The sequence below is a fragment of the Micrasema longulum genome, unplaced genomic scaffold (assembly GCF_059751315.1).
Source record: "Micrasema longulum isolate JH-2025_06_02 unplaced genomic scaffold, ASM5975131v1 h1tg000127l, whole genome shotgun sequence".
NCBI classification, from domain to species: Eukaryota; Metazoa; Arthropoda; class Insecta; order Trichoptera; family Brachycentridae; genus Micrasema; species Micrasema longulum.
Genome location: NW_028277333.1, coordinates 2909697 through 2935156, shown reverse-complemented (window position 1 = coordinate 2935156; position 25460 = coordinate 2909697). Strand labels below are relative to the sequence as shown.

The window sequence follows — 25460 nt, the reverse complement described above, 5'->3', positions numbered from 1 at the left end:
TATTGAGTAAATTGTTTTATCACAATCTCTATAATAAATATATTGGACAAACATAATGGGATCCAGGATGATTACAGACGTAAGGAATTTATTGAATATTTTTTTTAGCTGATTATTACAGTTATTAAAATAAAAATTACTTTATAGTGAGATGAATATGCGAGGTACGAACGAAATTACGAAACGAATTTTCTTTGTAATACGGGCCCTAGTCTGCTTTTCCCGCGAGCCTGCGCGGCTCCACTCCGGTCTTCCGGCTTTCTTTTGATAGCATTGTCCTTTTTTCAACACATTACAACAGAGATGGAGAACATTTCAGAGAAGGTAATCTAGGCACTAGGTTTATGATCTGTCATTGGCTTGTTCATTTGGCCATTTTACGCATTGTGTAACATTCACCATTCTACCCACGATTGAAAAAAAAGTGTTGATTTTTGTAAAGTGAAAGAGCAGAAACCTTTATTGATGCGGGTGGGATTCATCTGACTGAATTATTTCACCTACTAGGCAACGCCTGAAAATATTTTTATGCTTCTTTGTGAGCCAACAAGGGAATCATACAGCTTTCTTATAAACAAAATTTAGAATATGATCTACTAGTACTAAAATTAAAAGTAATCAAATGTATTCACTAAGTATTATTATTAATTTTCGGTCACAGTGTGTGAATTGCAGATGTGTGATTAAGTTCACATCCATGTGATTGCGTGTGTACGAGTGAGAAGGATGTGTTTATTTGTGTGCCATGCGCGGTCCGTCCATAGATTGAAAAGAACCAATGCTTCCCTAAAAGTTTTAATTCTATACAATGAGTACAATGTTTTTTTTATATAATAAAATCAGCTATAAGTAAACTTATCTCTTTAGTAGCGACAAAAAATATTTTTTAATTAGTTTATTGTCAATCGAAGCAATATGAGATGGGTTCGATGTTAATTCATTGATAACTTTTTTAAATTGCGATAAACCCACACACAACCTTTCGCCTGCGTGGTAATATGCGAACTGAAGTAAAATCCATTACGTTTTCTCTAATTCTGGAATAAGGAACTGCTTAAGTCTGTTAATTCCTATAAGGTGTACCTTCAGTACTGAATTCACAAGTTCGCGCTTGCGCAAATTCTGATCTATATATTCCCAGTGGAAACATTTCTAACAAACTAACCCATGTTTCTTTTTCAAGTATTGTGACTGTTTTTTAACAATTTTAGCACTTTAATCGGTTAGCAGGATGGTATTATAATACTATAGTATTGAATTATGGTATATAAACTCTTTTATGCTGAAATTATGGCACAAAATTGCTATTTAGTTTATTTCAAAGCACTAAATTCGAGTTACTGTGTTTATAAAAGGTACATATTTTACATATGTACCTAGTACCGAGTCACTGCTTCCCTAATCGAAAACCTCACCGCACGCCCCCGGTATGTGCCTTGGAGAAAAATACATATATTTATGCAGATACATATAAATGAACACATATACATACACACATACACATATATAAATATATGTAATTATAATTCCTATAAAATCAATATTCTGCACTTTGATCAATGCTTTCCAACCTCGTATCTCTGCACTCTGCATTTCCAAAGGGAAATTAGTAAAAACGCCTTCTGAAATATTCGTTTTTAATACATGAGACCATCCTCCTAAGCACGGTTCATCTTACCCTAATTCGCTCTTCATTAGTACAAATAAGGTAGGTGCGACAATTTCCGCGAAACTTGATCAGCGTTTACATGATGTCAATGTTAGTTTTATTACCGTTTAGATTACAATTCATTATTTATATTAAAAAGTATCTTAAAGGGTTTAATATGAATTGATCATTCATCAAGCCAACTCTGCTAGCTGCTATCTTACACATATCAAATCTAAAACCACTCCACCACGTGGAAAAGAAAATATATCCATACATCTTATTACATGTGTCAATATATTGAAGTTCATTCGTTCCGCTGCCCGAGAAACTATTTTTACAATAAAATTGTGTAAAATTACGAATTTAAAATATTTTTTTATCTACGCCAATGTACTTGGCAAATCCCAATAAAAACATTAAAAAAATAATACTCGTAACGTTGTCTGTGCTCTTTCTACTTTATTACTCATATCGATCTCATATTTTATGGAAAAAAAAACATGAAAGATAGATTCAGCACCACATCAAAAAAACATATACTTTTAGCTACCAACACTTCTTCAGATTTTTAAATTACTGCATTCTATAAATTGTTAATATATTGTTATGCTAGTTTTAAGTGGTGAAACAAATGGTACAAAACATTACCTAAGATTGAATCGCAGAAATATTGTGTCTTTCTATTCAAATCTATACTGTTCGAATGATTAAAAACGTATTTCCACTTGAAAAGTGATATGCGCAATTTAATAGAACTAAAAGCTACTGTTTTTGAACAAGAAAAAACTTTTTTTTTACTCAAAATAGTGATGTGCGTTATAAAATAGTTTTTTTCAGTACGTCGATTCAACATATTATAGTAAAAATATCAATCTTTGAGTTTCAAAATAACCATAGCAATGAGGAAGTTCAGTGGTTTTTTTCAAATTTTTTATTTGTTAATAGACTGTTAAACTAAGTCAATTTTTTTGTTTTTTAATTTTTACATATAGTATTATCGGGGCTACGATTTTTTAAAGTTTTGTATTTCTGAAATAACTCCGCGTGTGACGTCAGAGGTTCATTTCCGCTTATTCTCATTCAGTTCTTCCTATTGGTCCAGAAGCGACAAGCAGACCGGAAATCTTCCATAGCTCTCAGATCATAGGTTGATTCACATGAACCAGTGACGTCATTTAAAGTAGTGCGTTTTTATCAAAATATTTTTTATTATTTTTTCTGTACATTTTCAAGAAACTTTGCTGTACAATTTAATGCTCTAATTTTTACCCCGCGTAAGAAAACATTTTTTGTATCCAATTTCCCGTAGGGCTGAAGTTCCTCATTCTATAAGATTGAAATCGATAACGTGCTGAATAAGGTTGAGTTATTTGACGGTTAGTCGCTATTTTTATTTTATTTTTAAAGTAACTGAATTCATCTGTATTTTCACTAGAATAAAAGCTGTAATTTTATTTTTAAAAAATACAAATATTTGCGTTCTCATGATTTACCCGAATATTTAAATTTTGGAATCATTTACGAGCTGTAAATAACTCACTATTAAAACATGTAAATCATGTTGGTGTAGAATGGGACTCGAACCTCAAACATCTGATCAGTGAGTCCGCAACACTAGCCAGGGGACTACAACCTGATTCAAATAACTTTAAATATTTCCGTTATTATTAATGTCTTTCTATTTTTTTAATTACACAAAGTTCTGATTATTGTAAAGTTCTCATTGCAGTATTTTTAGGTCTAACTAATGCTTTTTATACGGTTTTTTTATTAGTATATTTTTATTTATTTAAAATACAGTCGTATGTAATAATGATTAAAAACATAGATCGCTAAACATAAAAAGACCTATTAAGTATTTACGAATTATGTAGAAGATGTAAACATTAAATGTAACAAAATTAAATACAAATAAAAAACTTAAGTGAGAAAATAATAATTTAACAATTAACATTTGCGTTTTTTATGGAGGTTGTTATTGGTAGTAAATAAAAATACCGAATGCGCACTACGAGCCATCCATGCATTTATATATGAACGCATAAATATACACACATGCACACGCACATCTACATATGAAACATACACAAACACAAACATTACATGCGATACATATACATAGCTTAAACCACACATTTTCATACATTTAGCAACTATCCCAAATAATCAACCCAATGAAGAATTTTTCTATAGAAATGCAACGTGCAGTTAGATATATCTACACGAATACATTTATTTTGAAGTTCTGCAGGGAAGTGTTTTGTGACCAGCTTATTTCCTCATATAGGCATATTTTAACTCCTTATGTGATCTAAGTAACGGCGGAAAAACTAATTTGTTTGCTGATGACATGGCTTTATTGTTTGAAGCTAGTAACAGGCTAGACAATGCTAGATAAGTACCTTGCTCCAAACTTCTTTAGAAAATAAAACTATTTTATCTCTGGTTTAAAAAATATTATCATGAATGTGACATACTTCTTAGTTGCTCACCTTGCCCCATGGGAAGGGCAAGCTGAGCAATGGAAATAATGGGCTCAGTAGTGATTTAAATATTTCATCAATTTTCAATAATACTAGAGTTAATAATCAAATATAAATTTTATGTTCGAGTACTAATTTTTCTGATACACAAAATCATTATTTCCTCAACAAAATAAAATCAGATCAAACAAATATAATTATTTTTTATCTTTGGATTTTATTACACTATTTATACCTGACATTGTATTTTATTATTACTTTTAACGTATATACTATAAGAATTTAAGGTTAGTTACTTATTATGAGATCAAAAATACAAATGCAAAGTTAATCGTCAGTCATCATTGTCACTATTGCAATTAATGTTGATTTCTTTGGCAACGTTTGGCGGCATTCAAACTTTTGTGTTCGTCCATTACAGATTTTGCTGTTGCTTGGAAGTTGACACGTAAGCGCACCCCTTGAAGTATACATCCTAAAATGAAACTCAAGATAAAAATGTCACTTTTTGTAAAAGAAATATAATTGAAAAAGAAAGTTAGGTTATGAAAAAAACAGTAAGACTTGGGATCAAACGGCTATTGGTAATCAAAAGTACCTACAATGTTGTTTTTAATTATCTACACTTATGTGATTGTAGATGGTTTTTTTTGCACGAGTCCAGAAGAAAAAAAAAGACCAACGCATTTTTTCTTTTAAGGCACAAAATAAACAAAGCGTCGCGTCGATGCACCCCAAGCGATCACTGTACGGCAACTAGCGCGATGTATTCTTCTTCCTCTTTCCTCCTCTTCCTTTCATTTGAAGTATTGTAAGATGCGTAGTTTGTGAGATATTTTAATTTCCCAACTGGCACCAATACTTGACTGACCCTGCCCTACCCTATTTTTCTATTAAAAAAACATTTGGAAATCCCGAAAAGGGATTTTCGGAAAACTATTTAGAACTTACTAATGTGCTATTATACACAATTACATACCTATGTTTATATTTCCAGGTGGCGTCGCGCGTCGTAGCTAAGGTCATAAGCGGCATAAGAGCCCCTGGCAAGACTTGAATTCTGAGTCTGTGTGGGTCGGTAAAGTGCGCCTCCCTGAGGGTTGCACTCCAGCCCCTTATAAGGAAATTCAGTGGTTTTTAAAATATTTTTAATTAGTTAATAGACTTTTGAACTAAGAAAAAATATTTTTTATATACCGTATTATCAGCGCTATGATTTTCAAATATTTGTATTTCTGAAATTACTCCGCGTGTGACGTCTCAAATTGTGTTCCGCTTCTTCTCGGTTTGTTCTGCTGATTGATCCGCTCACCATTCACCATTCTGCCTATGTTTGAATATCCACATTTCCACAATACTTCCACCTGTTGACTTTTGTGAAGTAAAAGAGCTGAAATCTTTATCATGTGGGTGAGATTCATTTGGCTGAACCAATTAAAAGGTATACTTAAAAGCATTAGGCAAAGAAAAAATTACATCAACAATTGAAAAATAAATATGACTTGAATCAAATCAAACTTTATAAACGTTACAGAAACTTATGTTCTAAAATTATTAAACAGTCTAGAGAAAAATACTTTCAAAAATAAATTGAAGACGCTAATAATGATCCTAAACGGTTCTGGCAATTAATAAGAGAAATGACTTATTCTCAAAATAAGAACTCCTTTCAAATAAAAGAAATTTCCACACCCTGTAAAACAATTAACATTAATGACAATTCTGAAGAATTTCTAAATTACATTAACAATTATTTTTCAAATGTTGGTCTAAACCTGGCGAAAAAAATTAAAACTCCATTGAATTCTCAGTATGACTCAAATATAACTCTATCACCAAACACGTTAAAATTCAACCCCACAAACATCAAAGAGTTAGAATCAATATTAAACTCCTTAAAATCTACATGCTCATCCGGTCCTGATGAAATAACTAGCAAAATCATACAATCTATTCAAGTTGACATACTACATCCCCTCTGCTTTTTAATAAACAAATGTATTAAAGAAGGTAAATTTCTAGATAATTTAAACATAGAATCAATCGTACCAATATTCAAAGCGGGTAATAAGATAGAAATAATAAATTATAGACCAATAACCATATTAAACACCCTATCTAAAATAGTAGAAAAGATTATAAAAAAACAATTAATTACCTATCTTGAAAAAAAAATTATACTATCTCCTAAACAATTTGGCTTCAGAGAAAACACAGGAACATCAGATGCAATAGCCAAAATAACGAGCTACATAAATGATAATCTTGACAAAGAAGAAAAATGTATAGATATTTTCCTCGATTTATGCAAGGCCTTCGATACTATTAAACACGACACACTTTTTGAAAAACTTAGGAATATATCCTTAATAAGGAATTGGAACTGTTCCAAAGTTGCATGAAAAGCAGAAAGCAAATAGTAAAGATTAATAATAAATCTAGCCACGAAACCGAAACTTCATATGGCGTCCCTCATGGAAGCATACTTGGACCAATTTTGTTTCTTATCTATATAAATGATCTTTGTAACTTATCTATAAATGGCTTTATAATTAGCTTTGCTGATGATACTGTGATACTATCTGAAGGAAGCTCATGGGATATTGTATTTAAAAAGGCTAAAAATGACTTAAACTTAGTAAAAAAAATGGTTAGACTCAATTCATCTAACACTAAATCACTCGAAAACAAAATACATTACATTTAAAATTAATAATAAAACTATATGTAATCCAAATCTTTCCTTAACTATTCACAGCTGTAATTATAATCACCAAATTCCGAATATTGAATGTATTTGTAAATCGTTGGACAGAGTAGATTCAATTAAATATTTGGGAATTTATATAGACGGGAATTTAAGATGAACTCATCAAATTAATCATATTAAAAATAAATTGAAAAAGCATATTTACTTTTTTAAAACTATAAGAAATATAATTAGCCTAAAAGAACTTATAAAAATATATTACGCAATTACTCAATCACTTTTGGAATATGGGATAATTTGATGTGATAATTTGATGTGCAAATGACACACTGATCAAGCAAATAATAATTGGACAAAAAGCTTTAATAAAAATTATCCTAAGAGTCCCAATCAGAAATAGCTCCCTCAGTATATTTAAAAATCTCAATGTAAATTCTATAAAACAAATTTATGCAAAAGCTTTGTTACTATACGCACGTAAACATTACCTTCCGCTACAAATACAATAGTTACTAGATACTCCACCCTGATGCTGCAAAAAAATAAATAAAAAAATACAACCTTCGGTCAAAGAGGATTGACCTAATACTCGGTTAAAGTGTACAATCTACTTCCATTATCCATAAGGACAATAAGTAAGTTCTCAAAATACAAAATTTCTATTAAGAAATGGATATTGGAGGTGGGTTGCTCACGGATCGATGAGTAGATCAAGCCAAATATGTAAAATGTATTAACTGTTTATGAATTTTATTAATTAGTCTAAATAAATTCGTTATGTATTTTTAAAATATTTTTGTTTTTTATTTTGTTTATCATGTTAATTATAATTAGGTTAATTGGTTTGATTACGTTTTTTTTATTGTTCTTATTTTGTTAATTTTTTAAACTTTGTTTAATATTATTATCTTAGGCATGTTTCACATTTTCGTAAAATGTTTCTCTTTGGCACAGGACACCAGTGAGGGAACATTATTCTGTATAAAAAAAAATACAAACAATGTAGCCACTAGGCAACGCCTAAAAACCATTTTCTAATTATTTTATACTTCTTCTTTTACCAGGTAGTTAATTCAACAATGTTTTTAGTATGTCCAAATGCTTGCAGACTGGCTGGATTTTCTTCTTACGGAGTTATTCTTTAAATTTGTTGCAACAGAGAGGGAAAACATTTTTGAGTAGGGAATATGGTAAAAAAAGAAGGGTAAACAAATTGGAAAATTGTTTTCAGGTGTTGCCAATTGGTTCAGCCGTATGAATCTCACCCATATGATAAAGGTTTCAGCTCTTTTACTTCACAAAGGTCAAGAGATGGAAGAGTTGTGGAAATGTGGATGTTCAAAAATAGGCAAAATGGTGAATGTTACACAGTGTGTAAAGTGCCCACATAAACCAGCCAATGACAGGTCATAAGCCCTGTAAATGCCTAGATTCCCATATTCCTTACTCAAAAATATTTTTCCTCTCTGTTGCAACAAATTTAAATATGAGCAACTCCTTCGAGAGAAAATCCAGCCAGTCTGCAAGCATTTGGTCATACTCAAATCATTGTCGTTCAGAGTAGTTCATTTTTATTGAAAAGTAACTTTTTTTCGTTCATTTTCATGAAACTTTGCCGTACAATTTAATGCTCTAATTGTTACCGCGCGTTAGAAAACATATTTTGTATCAAATTTCCCGAAGGGCTGAAGTTCTTCATTACGACGCTGTTCCCAAGAGTTCAAAGTTCCAACTAATTCCGAGACGTCATTTACCTTGTTAACTAAAATAAAAACATAAAGATATAAGAAACAGACAAGCACAGAGACAGTACACTTTAGACAAAGTTGTTACATCGGTTTAAGAACCAATTAATCGCTGTGCTTTGGGATATAAACGTTTTTTTAATTTATTTCATATGTTACTTACCTTACTTTGTTGATCGAAAAATTATTAAATATATTTTTGTGGAGTTATGCGTATGTTGCTTTCATTAAAATGTTTATTAACGAAATTAAATATCTGGGAATAGTAGCTGATTAAGATAGAAGACAAGAAAAATAAACATGGACAAGAGTAAAAAAAATATTTATTTTTACTATTGAAAAACAAAATAATAAAACCATAACAATTTCCAATGCACTGATTGTTTTTATGTATTACCTTTGCATCATCAGGTGTGGATTTTTTCATAAATCATTGTTCCCTTTCCGCACCTAATGGTGCATAGAGCACTGCATTAGTATACAAATCACAGTGTGTCTTGATAAATTTTGTAACATGAAGGTAAGATGCTCAGTTTTACGTTTCAGGTGCCAGTCCAGAGACTATTAAATATTCTAGTGTATAAACGCCTTTTTAAATAAATATTTCATGTCAACCATGTCGGGAATCGAACCCGAGACCTTGCATGGTAGGCAAATGCGCTGACCACTACACCACTACACCACGAGGCCGACACATTTTGTACATACAAGAAAATAAAACTGTAATTTTCAACAATAACAAAAAGTATTTTGTATATATATAAATTTAAAAAAATTTAAGCACGTAGATATTAGGTATTAATATTGCTGATAATTAAATAAATATAAGGTACGAGTTGCACATGGCAATGCTTTGCTATTGCTAGATTTGAGTATGAGATATGTATTTAGTCCAAATTATACATGATTATTTTTGTGTTTCGGTTTACATAAATTGTGAGAACAAACAATTATAATAAATAAATATTCGAACATTGTTTACCTGTCACTGTCTTGAAAATGCCTCCCCGATACCATGCGAAAAAGACAACTGCATGTCATACCTTTTGTTAGATTGGACAAAATCGACCTTTCGTTGTCCCGTTTTCAGCACCTCAAAAGTGAACAGATTTTATTCTTTTTTAAAGACAGAGTATCAGAATAAAAATTTTTGTTTCAGGATGTTTCGTGTTTTTAAAAAGTAATTCATTTTTAAATATGGAAATTAAGTAGGTACCTAAATACTGGTCTATCGTTGAATTCCAAAACTTTTTATAATTCATTTTTAAATATAGAACTCAAACTCTGCTCTTTTCATCAACAGGGGTGCACTCTATTCAGGAATAAGATTTTCCAAAACTTATTAAATGTCAGTTAATATTTTTCTAGTTTTACCAAAAATCCAGTAAAAATAAATAAATAGGTAGAAATTATGAGAAATTTAAAGAAATAATCTGATTGGGATCCAAAAAAAGAAAAAGTTCTATTTAAAACATTAAAAAACAAACCTTTTTTTAGACGCACAAAAATTATATCCTTCTATTTTTTTAATGCATTAAATGTAACCCTGGTGATGAATGAAAATAAAATATTAAAATAGTTTTTTTTATCACATTTTTTCTGTTAATATAATAATAATTATTATTTTGTTTTTTTTTATAAAAAAATACAATTTCTTTATCTACTACATACATAACTAGGTAATAGATATCTCAGGATTATGTCTAGTCTGTCTAACTAGGTACAATTTGTTTTAAGGCAGACATTTTTATGCAAAATAAACAATAACATTACTACCTACTAGTTCATTTATTATACAGTTATACAATATTTAATTATAACATTTATTATTTAAGAATGTTTTTGAGTAAGTTTGCCAATTTTTCTCTACCTAAATCCAGTAACCATTTCTTTACTAATTTATTTCATTATTGATGAGGATATTAAATATTTTGGGGCTCAGAAACCTGAAATTTCTTTGCCCGAATATATTATGTATTTTTTAAACATATCGTTTTCTGCCATCTATTGATGTTTTACAAAACTAATTTTCATTATTTATAGCTAACTTACTCGAATAAAACAAATTGGTTTGATTTTATTATAAAAGTTATATTTAAAAAATACAGAGTTTAAAGTACATTTAAAGTTATCCACAAATAGTTTTATTTAGTAGATAGAGCTTAGGAGGTTGTTTATAAACATAATTATGCTTCAATTATCGAGCAAACTTGGAAAGGAAATAAATCATAACAAACATTTTGTTATTTAAATTATTTATTGACATTTTTTTATGGAATCTCATATAGAATAGAATCCTCTCTAGAATAGAATCATCTCTTAAAGTACACCGCCAACACATGTTTCAATAATTTGTTTCACTCCGTTCTATTGAAATATTGCGTATTGTATATTTTTCAACTTATTTTTAAATGTACCTACACTTAAGATAATATTTAGTTTTGTATAAATTATCCTTATACTGTAAAATATTCACCAGTCTGAAGATGACCATCAGAGGGTGAAAGCGCTTGTTGGTCAAATAAATAAGTGGAAGTGTACCAAGTATTTTTAAATTAATAACTCATATGTAAATATGTAAGTATAAGTTATTACATCATAACTAACATGATTAAAATCTTTAAAAATATACAAGTAAACACGTGCGGCAAATATATTATGGGGGGAGCATTAATTATTGCTTGTGATCCTTATTAATTGTAGTATCTGGACTTATGTAGGCAATAATGTATTTGATTCAAATCTTATTTTGTATATATGTACTTATGGAGCCTCCTCTATTTGATTGCTGTCCAAATCTTGTTGATACATAGTTCGGAGAAGTGTGAAATATGACCAGGACGCACTCATGATCTAAAAAAAAACAAATATACGTCAAAGGTTAATCAACTCAATAAATTATGTTTTATTCCCTCTCTGTTTATTTTTGTTAAATAAAGAAGATTTATCATACCGACGAGAACGTAGCCATACTGATATCGCTAAAGCCCATGGTCGATATGGTCATTTGTCGATTTGTTCTAGTTTGCATCATCAATATTGCAAACTGGACAACTTTTCTATCTTCACTTGATTCTAGGTCTAACCACAGGGAATAGAACGCCGCAGCTGCTACATTGTTGCTCTAAAATATAAATGTGGGTAGCTATTAGGTATATACATTACATAATAATATTAGGCAAAAAACCTTGGATTCCCTCCACCACTTAGTCGAAACCATTCTGTATTTTATTTATTTCGAATGCAAACAGATGTAAATATTGAATGATTATAAATAAAAACTATTTATGATTCTTGAAGCTTTAAATCTGCACACTGCAAAAGATCTTTTAAGGCTTTACTTTACACAGTATAACTCAAATCTGTTAATTGTTTTGTTCTGTTATGTCCAGTCCTGTCCAATTCTGTTCTGTTTTGCTTTGTTCAGATCTTATCTGTTCTGTTTTGTTATTTTCTGTTATATTATGTATCGTTATTATATTCCTTTCTTTCCTGTTTTATGCTTTTATTTTCTATTCTGATGAATCTTATCTTGTCCTGTTCTATTCCGTCCTGTTCCATTCTGCTCGGTTCTGTCTTGTCCTTTTTTGTTTCGTACCGTTCTGTTCTTTCCTATTTTGTTTTGTTTTCTTCTGTATGTAGCAGATGTTACCCATTATATCGTGTCCTTTTCTGTTCTGTTCTAGTCTGCGCTGCTCTATTCTGTCTTATTATTTTCCGTTCTGTTCGGTTCTGTTCCGTTCATTTCTTTTCAGTTCTGTTCTATAAACTATATGTGGTCCGTTAGATGAGCCTGTAAAATACTGGATACAACAAACATACAAAAACGCACAATCGCGCGCATGCACACGTTCACAAATCAAGAATCAAACTAATGTTAAGTATTTTATAAATGTATTTGTTTCTTAAATACCTCATCTATAAGCTTCTGTCCGAACCATGACATCATTAAAATTTGTATTACGGCTGATGACATGAATATAGAATTTTTTATAGCGAGCCCCGCAGTTGCAACCTGAAATTTAAAATTTTAATTAGTTTAGGTAAGTTACTACAGTCAATTCAAATCTTTAATAACCTCCGGCTATGTGTGGATAGCAGAAAGCTTTCATATGAAACATTCCAATGTGCATACTAACAAATTGTTTGTTTACTTAGTTAACCGACAGGCACTCACACATTAATAAAAGTCAACGAAACATTCGAACACACTGTACTCTTTTTTTATACGGTACATTCATGAAAAAGCAATGGTTGATCGATTAAAAACCTAATAGTGGCCTTCTTAATTTAAAATTTAAGTTAAAATCATAAAATTGTAAAATATCATCATTTTGCAAAATCTTGGGTGCTTTATAAAATGAGCCTCTTAATGTCTTGTGGTACAAAAAACAGGTATTTCAAATACGATGAATATACTTTTAGATCAAGTTAAATTAAGTTAAGTTTTACCATCAACCAAAGTAAGATCAAACTAATGGTGATCGAAAGAGCCTATAAAATTTCTTCATCAAACATCATTAATGTCAAAAATCAAATGTCATAAAATAGATGCTCATATAAATGATGAACGACTAACTGAAATTGAACATGTTAAAAAGGTACTTAGAACTAACAATAGACAGACAATTAACATAGAAAATTCATATCAACAATTTAATTCGCAAAGTGGCGACATTATCGAGTCTTTTTTTAAAAATCAAAAACATTGTTCTAAAAACGGAAAAAAAACCTAATGTTTGAAGTCTACGTAAAAACTAAAATATGTTATATGCAACTACTTTGAGGAACAGGTAATCAAAATGACATAAACAGACTACAAAGACAGCAAAATAAAATATTAAAGTTAGTATATGACCTACCCTATATACTATATATCAGCAACTAAAGAACTTTATAAACAAACCAAGCAATTAAATACAACTGAACTCTTTAAACTAGGATCCTTAAAATCGATTCATAAATTAACAATTGATGTAATTGTAGACGAAGAACTAAAACTTGAAAAAAAAAAGTACTAAACATGGACACAATACGAGAATATCAGAACAATATCATATACAACCTTCTAAAACGAGACAAAGACAGTCGAGACTAATAAACCAGGGGCTGAAATTATACAATAAACTACTAGACAAAACTAAACAAAAGACTCGGACAAACTTTTCAAAAGATGTAAAAAATATTATTACCAACAACAGAATGTGGTTAGTAAATAAGTTTTCAAATAAAAAAAACATATTTAATCTTCTTGAAAAAGTGCACGATTTTGTCGATTTGTGTTCAAACATCAGTGACACCGCACCGGTCCAAGAAATTAAAAAGCGGATCGCTATGGCTAAAGGTTCAATGACTTGTCAAGATATGGAAGAATCAAAGGATTACGAAAAATACGAAGGTTCATCTTGTCAAAACTCTGATTCTCTCCATATTTCTATACGAGTAGAAATATGGAAATTGCGAGAATGAAAGAGAAAAAAGATTGCTACCTTTGAAATGTGGTGCTGGCAAAGAGTGCTCCTGTTTGGATGGCGTGTTTAAATGACATGTTTTAAAAAATTCACCGATTTCGTTAAACATCACTACCTGCATCTGATGGCGTACAGGGCACTACATTAGAACACCAAATGCAGCGTACCTTGAGTATTTATTACATGAAGGTAAGGTAATCAGTCTAACGCTTAAGAAAGTAATCTAAAAACAGTGAAATATTACAGAGTTGAACAACCTTTAAAACCAACATTTCACGTCGATCCTGCTAGAAATCGAACCGGGAACCACAAGCACGGTTGGCAAGAAGTTGAATGCAACAACCACTACAGTACAAAGACGATTTATCTGCATTCGATTTTATTTTTGAGGATCCTTAACCTTATCGTAGCTATCGAGCTGAAAACACTCATCTAAAGTTCTGGTTCTACTTCACACACAGAACTGCATTCTTCATTCGCCTGGACACAAGCATCGCAAAGTGTGACACAGGTTTATGTCACAAATAAAAATGAAAGCCTTTTTTTTGTTTTCAAATCCCCATGACGTCAAAATACTCGATGTGTGTATTAAGAGGATATGCGGGTCAGAGAAATCTGATGGATAGGTAAATATTTATTCATCAAATTTCTCTGACAAACTAATAATTATTATTTCTCACCTGATGTCAGCACACGCTTTGAACTCGATAGAAGTACATGTTTAATCACCAATCGATTTTTGGTACAAAAAGCGCATCCCAAAATATAAAATATAATAAATAATAAGCAAAAACATATTCACTGTGTTAAAGAAAACAAAGGTATTACAGTGTGGAATTTTGTTGCTTAAGCAAAGGATGTCGGGAAGTAAAAAAGGAAAATCTACAAAAAGGTCAGTCCATTCACTCCATTTCCTTATTACACATTTGCGTTGTGGCATTCAGTAAATTTCACATACCTGCTGTCGTGAACCAGCTCACGCTCTACCAATATGTATTTACTAATTTGTTATATGGGAATATGTAATTTGAAATTAATGAATCTCGAAAAATTTCATTGTCAATTTCCTCTTTCAACATTTTTTATGTTGGTTTTTCAACTGTTTATTTTATATATTGTGGTACCTACTTATCGCTATTTTTTTCCTTTGCTTTTCTGATTTCCAGATGAATAATTTTAAGTATTTAATGTAAGATTTTGAACTGTTATTATTCAAATTTTTTTTTGCACACTTATATTATTATATTTTTAATTAATTTAATATTTTTTCCATGCTTTTTATTATGCGGTAACACCGATTTAAAACTAAATCAATTGATCAGGAACGTCATGCTGAATACCTAAACGCTCCAACATCTACATAATATAAGAAGCAAGACCCTTCAACTCTGGAACGATCGTTATTTGAGTGAGACTACCGGTAGTTTAACTAAAATGTTTTTCCCTACCATTTTCCATGCCTATAATTTCAGAAAAATTCAGAATGCTGGCTACGAGCTCACCCAGATACTTACAGCTCATGGTGGGTTCATGAGCTACCTGCTCACACGAGAGGTAGTATCATACATGATCAATATAGTGCAGGCAATTGGTAAAATAAACCAAAGTAGGGAACAAAATGCCGAACACTCCTCTTCTTATATTTTTTTGTTATATTTACAATTTTTAAAAACCCGTTACATTAGAAATTTAACATTGTCTAGTCATTTTATGTCTCGTCTAGTCTAGTTAGTTCAGTCATCATGTGCTTTTTCAGATTGATTTTTAATTTGTCTCCAGTAAAAGTTTTCAAGTAGTAAGGTAGGTCGTTGTAGTGTTTAAGTCCATTATGTAGTATTTTTGACTGTCCCGTGTTTGTCTTTGCTTTTTCAATATTAAAGTGTTGTTGTTGTCTGGTGTTATATTTGTGTATGTCAGCATTTTTGACTAATATTATGTCGTCGTCTTGTATGTTTCCCAGTGTTATTTTGTGCACAATTTTTAAGGTCTCAATTTTAGTCAAGTAGTTTATGTCAAACTGGTGTGTTTTTTTGTACAGTTCAGTCGTAGAGGTCAGGTAGGGTAGGTTGTAAGTTAGTAGAATTTTATTTTGTTGTCTTTGTATTCTTGTTATGTCTGTCTTGTTATGTTTGTCTTGTAGAACGGAAGACCTGATGACTACTGCTAACAGGCCGGCTTCTCCTGAAGACTTTTATGTGGTTTCCTCTCCACAAGAGCAAATGCTGACAAGTTCCTGATTGGCCCACAATAAGATATCCCTCCTGATCCCAATAGTTTAGATAAATTGAACGATATTTAATTGCAGAAAAATCCACTTTTTGAAATATAAACCATGTATATTATCATCATTATCGTTCCCTTTCAGCATCTAATGGTGCATAGGGCACTGTATTGGTACACCAATCGCAGCGTATCCTGATCATATTTGTAACGTGAAGGTAAAATGATCAGTCTTACGCTTCAGGTATTAGTCCGGGGACTATGAAATATTCTAGTGTGAAAACACCCTCTTAAATAAATATTTCATGTCAACCATGTCAGAAATCGAACCCGAGACCTCTTGCATGGCAGGCTAACGCGCTGACCATTACACCACGAGGCTGACAAGCAAGGTAAATAATATAGCAACTCTTATATATAAAAAAACATCTACATAATATATAAAAATCGACTGTGGAATCATCTCCCATCCACCATCAAAGATGTTACTACATTATCTCTGTTTAAATCACGTCTGAAGAAACATCTCCTCTCTCATCCTTAATCTCTCCTCCTTTCCTTTTTCCTCTTTCCTCTTTTTTTCCTTTTTCCCACTAAGTAATAGTTTTGATTTAAGGTAATTTATAAACAAATACGTTTATTTCTATTTTATATATATTTAGCTTTTTAATCTTTTTTTTCTATTGAATATGTTCTGTAACTTGAATTATAAAAATAAAACTTCTATTTTATTGGTTGGTTGGAAGAAATTGCCATTTAGCAATAAGCCCGCCAATGCACAAATAACATTATGTACAAAAAGTTAAATAATAAAAAAAAAAATATATATATATATACTCGTATATAAATATATATATTTATTTGTTTAGGAAAAACAACAGTTGTTACATAAGATAAGATATAAAAAATAGTAAATACATCCAGTTAAAGTTTTATGATTCTATTAATGAGATATTTTTTTAATAAAATATTTTTTTGAAATGATCTTACCGTCAGAGAGAAAAGAAGAATGCAAATAACAATAGAGCTCATGAGGAGATTAGCCAGTAAAATAAAGCTGAAAGCGGACTCCACTTCAGTGCCGATGCTGAAACAATTTAATATTGAATGGTGATGCGGTTATTTTCATGTCAATAAAACTTAATCTTTGTTCATTGGAATGTAAGGTGATCAGTTTTACACCTCAGGTGCCAGTCCAGGAAAAATGAAATATTACAGGTTGCAGTGTAGAACCACCTTTGAATATTTCACGTCTACCTTTGTCAGGAATCGCGAACCTAGGACCTCAAGCATAGTAGACGAATGCCCCAACCACTACGTTACGAGGTGGACTCATCTCCACTCGGCTTCTTTTTTCATGATTTTTACCTGAGAGCAGCCATCGAATCGAAAACAGTCGTCCAGAGTTCTGGTTCTATTTTATTTTTTTTTACACACGTGACTGTATTCTTCATCCACCCGGACATAGAACACCAATTATACTTCATATATTATAAAGAAAAATATTTTTTGAGAGATTTGCACAAAATCTTGACTTGCTCAAAGAATGTAACCATCACACAACGATAGTAAAATTCGGCCTGTCCCAAAATCGGACTTATTGTTCTCATGTGAACAGAAATTTAAGAACAGGACAATGGAATGAGGCATTGTTACCGAGATAGACGGGCAGGCTATATTCGCAGGGCAATGGATATGCCCCACTTGTGCTTGTATATACACGGGTAGAACAGGAGAACAATAGCTACTTACTCAGCGTGTACATGTCGCTCTGGCAAATTTTTCCTGCTGAAAATTTCGGCATATAAAAAATATATATTTCAATCTCCAACAATTCCAATACATCTTGGTATAAAACAAATATTTGTTCGAGAAATCGCTCGTAACCATCGCGTATTCATTTTAGCAGCCGACAGCCGAATTTAATTGTCCCATTGTCCTGTCTTGCACGGTCAAAGCTTTTTATAGAGCTGGGACAAGATAATATTGACCCCGTGTGAACGATACTTAACACTTACAGGAAAAGTCGGTTGTGTAGATCGACCACTTTTTTTACTCTTTCTCTTGCAGTTAATTTTGGGGCATCCTTGTTCTCTAAGCTTGTTGTGTTGATCGGCATATTTTTTATATCTCTGCAGAGAAGTTGAAGGTGCATACCAACTTGTGATATTATTGTGCTAAAGAAGCAGTCAAAGCTACCCAGGGCACAAATTGTGAAAAGGCCTAAAAAAACAAAAAGTCAGTTGTAAAATTATGTACGCTGTTATGGGCAATAACGTACAATTAAATAGACACGTTTTAAGCGCGTAATACATGGCATTTTTTTGTATTGATTCTCTAACGGATTTTCGTCATGATCAGATGTGACGCTGCGAAGAATAATACGGCGGCGTATGATGAGAAACTACCTTTATTCCATATATCTTGTAAAATATCATTTCATATGTAAATTCAATTAAATTTGTAGTTTATCTTTAATTTATTGTGAACATTTTTATTCTTAAAGAATTAATTTATCCATGCGCTTTGTAGCTGCAAGACTTTTGGTAATATTAACTTTTAAATTTAAATTTACTTTAAAATTATTTCTAGCTTAAACTTGAAATGTAAAAGGGCCTAGATTTTTAACCTAACCTAACCAGATGTGCCCTCTGTAGCTGCAGGACATGTGGCAATTTAGATTATATCTGTTAAAGTTAATTTTTAATCAAAAACTTCTTTGACATTTTTTGTAAAATGTAAATGTGGGCTATATTTCTAACCGCCCTACGTTATGTTGCTGCAAGACGTCATAAAATCTGGTTTCTGTATATATTAATAAAATCTAATATACTCAAGAACAAAATAAATTTTCTGAACTGGATTTTCCTCGGAGAGAAGGATTTCAGTTGGAAACTCCTCGATGATTTTTAAAATATTTGAGTTAGTTTGTTTTGTGTAAATCAGATTAATGTTTGTCTTGGTTCTTTTTATATCAGAGTGCTATGTGCTCTTTCCAATATTTGTTCTTGTTTTGAATATTATTATTATTGTGCTATGCTATTTAAGTTTTACCAACTCAACACAGGACTTAGGTCCCATGGAGTTGGGACTCGTGTCTCAATATATGTCGTTCAAATTGCATTTCAAAAAAAGAAACTGAAACTGGGCAATGTTTCAATATTTTATTAAAACGTAAATATTAATTGATAGCAAACATTTACCTGCCAAACATTGTGAAACGTATAGGACACAATACTTCCAGTCAAATACCGACCAGTCGAAAGGATACCAAACAAAATATGGTAAAATCAATTCAGTAGATCCCGTATTAATATATTCGATGGACATCAATATCATTGGGAAAAAATTATAGCAACCGCCAATCATGTATGTTAGTATTGTATATATATAACAGAGCTTAGTGGTCACTTCCATTGATTCAAACACTTGTTTTTTAATATCTTCGTCCTCAGAAGTAGGCCACATTTCCCTCAGGCTATAAACCAGCTGCTTCACGGATTTTCTGTTGATAATTACGATAAGAGACTTGACGAGAGAAATCAAGCACTCGAGACAACATGGCAGGACTTCGGAGACCTTTAAAAATTTAGCGGGGTTGTTTGTTTGGAAAATTTTATACACGAAAATAAGCTCTCCAAGAGATATCAAAGTCAAGTGAATAAATCCGCACACAAAATATACGTTCTGAAAGGATTGCCTGCGCAGTGATTGCGTTCGTTCTTTTAGGTATATTTGACTAAGACCAATTAAATTATATCCAATTTCAATCACAGCTAGCGTGTCGTCAAATTGCATCTCAGGCATTTCGGCAATTTATTTCAAGATAGTTGAAACATTATCTTTATTACGCGCAATTTTGCAATTTAATCAGTAGAATTATACGAATATTGAAACTTCAGTGCATTTAACGTAAAGTGTCGATTTAAATATTCTTATTTGTGTCAAAGTTTAATCCGCCACTTAACAGAGTAAAAGCTAGATTGATATGTTTTATAGAATAATTCCACTTAATTTATTCATTTCAGACTAAACGAACATCGAGGAAGTTAGTTATTATTTTATAGTAATTCTCTATCCCATCAAATTAAAAATGTATACATGAGAATTGATAAAAAATTAATAGGTACTGCAACAATTATTGTTGGTAAAATATACTGACAAGAATTTTTAATCGAAGTTGTTCGCTTTAAAAAATATACAAATATAAAATTTAACAAGAAACAAAATACCTTGCTAGTGCTTGGGTTCCTTTTTTTATTAATCACCATCTTTATGTTATTTTTTTTTTCTTTTTCGTCTCTTGTAGATCTAACAATCTGTTCTTTTCGGACTACTGAGTCTAGTTTGGTGACTAAATTTGTGCATGTCAGCATTCTCGTCTTGAATCTGGAAGATTAATCAAAAGTTAATATCTATAGGCATTAAACATTTACGATTTAAATTTGTCAAATGTGACCTTGAGTTCTACTGATATTTTCCAACCTCTTATTATTATCCTAAGTAATTATTCACATCTTATTTTCCTTTAAAAAACAGTATTTTACCTTGAAATCATTGTCCTAATAATCTTTAAAAGGGTCGGCTCTTTTTTTTATACAATTTTTGTACACGAGAAGGTGCATGACTTCGAAATTGTAAATAGAAAAAAAAAACTCACAAATTATTAATTAATACCTACTGAAAAATATAACGGAACGCATTCCAGGGCATATTTTTGATAGATAATCTGTCACGGTCGCCAGATAAATGGCACGTCCTTGGGGAAACTTCTCTCTAGAAATTGTTACGGCGGCTGTCCACCGCATCGCCGTTCATTACAGCCGCTAGATATTGGCACGGCACTCCTAGGAAACCATAGCTTTAGGGAATCTTCCATGTAGGCACCGCTCTCTATCACGACTCATCCCGTCTTCCAACTAACGAATTTCCCTTTGATTCGATCTAAAACTTTTTCCTACTGTCCAGAGAAGTTCACCTCGATTTGAAAAAAACCCAATCGCAATTCGGCCCGTGCCTAGAGATGCATGACTGCAGAGAAGTGCAGTTGAGATCGGTGGGTACCTGATACCAGGTGACCTCAGGTACTATTTAGCCTTACCTTGCGGTAGCCTTTTTTATATAAAAAATACTGGTGGGAAATTTATGAAAAATAACATAAAAAATATCGATCAGTAGTTAGGAAGTGACTTAAGTAGTCTCCCTAAAATCCAAATCCCAAAAAATAGTTAACATGATCAAAGTGCTTAAAATCAATCTCAAATATGGAAACGGTAGATCCAAGAGCCGCGGATTAACAAAAACATGGTGCTGGGTCTAAATTCGACGGGTAATATATTTTACAACACTTGTGGAATTAGACCCAGATCTTGCATAGTACTAGAAAATAATATTAAATTCTTGCCTTTTCCGGGCATGTTTACTGACGATCTGGTTGCAGGTTATATCGTCCTGCCAGGGCTGGTATTCCCAACCGCTCCACAAGTGTATAGCTTATGTTAGGTTTTCGTTATTTTTATTGTGCGTTTTGTAATATAAATAATATAGATGTAGAAATATACCTAGTTTTTAAAACTGTGAATATTTTGTTAATTATCTCTGTTTATTAAGTTAGTCTTCTTTGTTTATTCTCAAATGTAAAAACATTTCATAAAAGTATATTGTTAAGTGTCCTCGGCACGGGTAACCCCAGTGAGGTCACATTATTTTTATTATTAATTATAGTTTGTAAGAAAAAAATATGAATAAATAAATAAAATACAGGAGAAGCCGGACTATTGACAGGCATCAACAGACCTTCCGTTCCACTTTCAGAGCGTTCGGCATTTTGTGTCCTATTTTTATTTATTTCAACAATCACCTTTACTATTTTTACCATGTATGATATTACCTCATGCGATAAGTCCTTATGACTTATTACCGTTACGATATCTTCTAGGTCCTCATCCAGACTTCTGCATCGTGCTTCCAGGTGCATTCGCTCTAAGCTGAAAATGGGACAATTCATCAACAAATGAGGGACATCTTGGGGTGTCTCGTCATCAACCAGCAGCCCCAGTAGACTATTGCCGAGTTCAAAGTGCACGGTTACTGCTGGCTGCATAAGCATGTCTCAGTACAGTACATGGAGCAGCACAGGCACAATTCGTTGCATGAATTCCTTCTGGTTAATGATTTACGGGTGCTCAACATTGGTCATAAACCTTTGTTACTGACGCCCGCTAATAGGTTTTAGAAATAACGATATGGTATAAACCTACTTGAGAATCATATTCGCAACTGGCATGTCTCCAATGACGTGTGATCCAGTCTGATCACAGACTTATACACTTTGATATAGATCTGAAAGGTACTTAGACTAGTTGAATCATATTGCAACCCTAAGGCAACTAACTGGGACGGATAAGGGGACGAGCTGAAGTCAAATACGGTTGCAATATGCAAAGCTATCCGATAAATTGACTAATTAGAATCGGCAGCGGGGGACCTTGAACGCAGTATCATCACTGAATACCATGACAACTGCCCTCTAAAAACTGCTAAGACAAATCGCGAGGTTACCTGGTGGAATCGCAAATTAGAATGTCTTAGAAGAACAGTTCGTGTGCAATTCAAAAGGGTCAAAAAGAAAAAGGCCTTACTGTGTTTAATCTTAGAGGAATTTCTGCGATTAAATCAGTGGAACAGTGACCCTACCCTACAGGAAAAGAGACATTGTGTTGTATACCGATGACTCCAAGAGAGGTAGACAAGCCAAGTCCATATCCAGACAAGCTGGGATACACGGAATAAGACTTGCTCAAAGGTTTTCCATTAGCCTAGGGCTCTATCCCACTGTCTTCCGAACGGAACTTTATGCCTGAGGACATGAAAATTTGCGCAGACAATACAAAAACAAAATAATGTTTATTCTCTCAGGCAATCAGGCTACTCTAAAAGCACTGAGCTCTGTTAAGATCAATTCTAAATTACCCTTGGAATGCCTGCAGGCGCTTAATTGTGTCGGTAAGTGTAACAGTGTGACATTAATTTGGGTACCTTGAGACTCAAACGTCGACGGTAATGAAGCAGCTAATGAATCGGCAAGGCTGGGAGCTGAGACAGCCCCGAGCCCTACTGTGGGTTGCCCGAATGTGCTACTCGTAACGAGCTTAGATCATGAGCCAGGAAACAGAGCGTAATGCTCTAGCAAAAAGTACCTGGTCAGCACCATTCAAAGGAACTGATAAAAGGGTACTCGCAAAGGTTTTCTTTCTACCTAATAGAGCTCAGCCGAAATCAAGTGAGGGTTAGCACTAGAGCCTTTACTGGGCACCGCAGATTGAACAAACACCTTGCTAGAATGAATCTTTCCGAAACTCCTGGGTATAGGTTCTGTAGTGCAGATGAAGAAACACCTATGTACATTATATGTAAATGTGATGCTTTACATCATAAAAGAAGCCTCATCCCCGGAGAACCACTGGTTAAACCTAAGGATGTTAAGGAGCTCACCTCCTACTTGATGTATTTATTTTTTTATTTTATACATTTATTGCGCATACATATTAAGTACCAGGGAATCTTTAATATATAAAACTAGTGAATTAGAAAATTAATACTGAGCGTCCTCTAGTTAGGAATGTCTTTAATAATTATAGCCCGATACTTTGCGAATCTGGGCTTGGAGAGTAAGATTTAGCAAAATAAGAACTCTCGCCTACCACACAGTAGCCAGGCTCTTTAGAGACCAGGGGTGCTATTCTGAACCGCTCTCGTTTTTCTCGTGTATTTTGTATGTAAATGCACTAGAAAATACGGCCGCAAGAGCAAATACCACCCCTGGGCTTGGAAGGCGAGAACTATTCACGGGAAACCGTCACAATTGATTTGCACAGGTCGCAGTGACGTCAGGAGCTTGTATAGCACTGACCCCCATCGTTAAGTATAAGAATACGAACATTCTAAAGAAAGTTAAATTAATGTTTGGTTATCTTTATGTTCCTTTCATGATCAGTAATTATTACTCTTTATTCAAATAAATACAAAACTAAAAGCTTAATTAATTTTTCTATTGGGGGCAACATGATCCATTATGCATATTTAGTGACAACGTTTGCAGGTGATACAATACCCAGAGAATACATTTATTCTTGGGGTAGAATTATAGTAGGTACCTACCCATTGACACAGCCTTCAAAAAATATGTTTACTCCGTCATTTGATTTATTTATGAATTCATTTATTATTATTAAAATCAAAATACAAGGTATTTTAAAACAAAAGTAAGACCAATTACAGATTTCGCATTAATATTTGGATGGTGTTATGCAAAAATGCGTTTAGCCACATCAACCTCAAACTAAAATAATTGATGTTTAACATCAGGCTCATGTTTTAAAATATGATTAATTTTTAAGCTTGGCTGTTGAGTTTAATACATAAAAAGTACTTAGAATGAAAAAGGTGATACAATTAAAAATTATTTTTTTTGTTAAAAAATAAATAAAATTGAAATAAAAGCGTCATGAGTCATGATCTTAAGGTGATTCAAAATGAAATTATGAAACTAACTATTCATAGATAGCGCTTTATATTTTTTTTATTGAAAAATGACAATTTTACATTTATTTTCAATGGAAATTTCTCTAAAATTTATGTCTGAGCACCAAGCAAAATAAGCAAAATAATATGCAAAATAAGTGGCACAAATAGTACAAGATGGCCTCAGTAATATAATAAAACTCATTTCTATCATTCATTGAGTAGTACAAATAGTATTACAGTCGAACTCGGTTATTACGAGGAAGATGGGACCGATTGAATTTGCTCGTTATGAGCGTAACTCGTTATACCAGAGAAAGGTTTTTTTATACAATCGCTATTGCACATTGTCACTAAGAAAACAAGAAAATACATATGTGTATATATAATTCATACAGATTTTTTTGTAATTAATGCTTACAAACATACTTATCACATAAAGACATTATTAGATTTGAAATCGTCGTTTCCAAATTGTTTTGCGAACTTTTTCGCTTGCGTCTTCACTATTGGTCCATCGATGGGAAATCCTGCGTTCCTTTGGATACAACACCATTGGAGCAATGCTTCATCGACATTAGTACGATCGCACTTTCTATTTTTTTTTGTGTCCGTGATATTTTTTTCAAATGCAGACAAATAAACATCCTTATTTTT

At 32.3% G+C, this 25460-nt stretch overlaps 1 protein-coding gene across 1 annotated transcript; it reads right to left on the bottom strand.

Annotated features, from left to right (window-relative positions):
• Positions 1 to 11352: 11352 nt before the first annotated feature.
• On the bottom strand, positions 11353 to 20087 carry LOC148284383 (putative odorant receptor 92a). Its single transcript, XM_088241347.1, has 6 exons — positions 19981 to 20087; positions 17271 to 17367; positions 13628 to 13654; positions 12503 to 12604; positions 11543 to 11713; positions 11353 to 11442 (listed from the first exon to the last, which is right to left on the bottom strand). Exons 1-6 carry the CDS (start codon positions 20085 to 20087, stop codon positions 11353 to 11355), a joined length of 594 nt encoding a protein of 197 aa, XP_088097473.1.
• Between the last annotated feature and the right edge of the window lie 5373 nt (positions 20088 to 25460).

Excerpts from the sequence above, each read along its gene's own strand:
- LOC148284383 (XM_088241347.1), bottom strand. The coding sequence starts at position 20,087 with ATGCCTGAGATGCAATTTGACGACACGCTAGCTGTGATTGAAATTGGA. Across the intron at positions 12,605-13,627 it reads ATGATATTGTTCTGATATTC|GTTGCAACTGCGGGGCTCGC; the intron begins TCGTATTGTGTC and ends TTTAAATTTCAG. Across the intron at positions 11,714-12,502 it reads GACAGAAGCTTATAGATGAG|AGCAACAATGTAGCAGCTGC; the intron begins GTATTTAAGAAA and ends TTTATATTTTAG.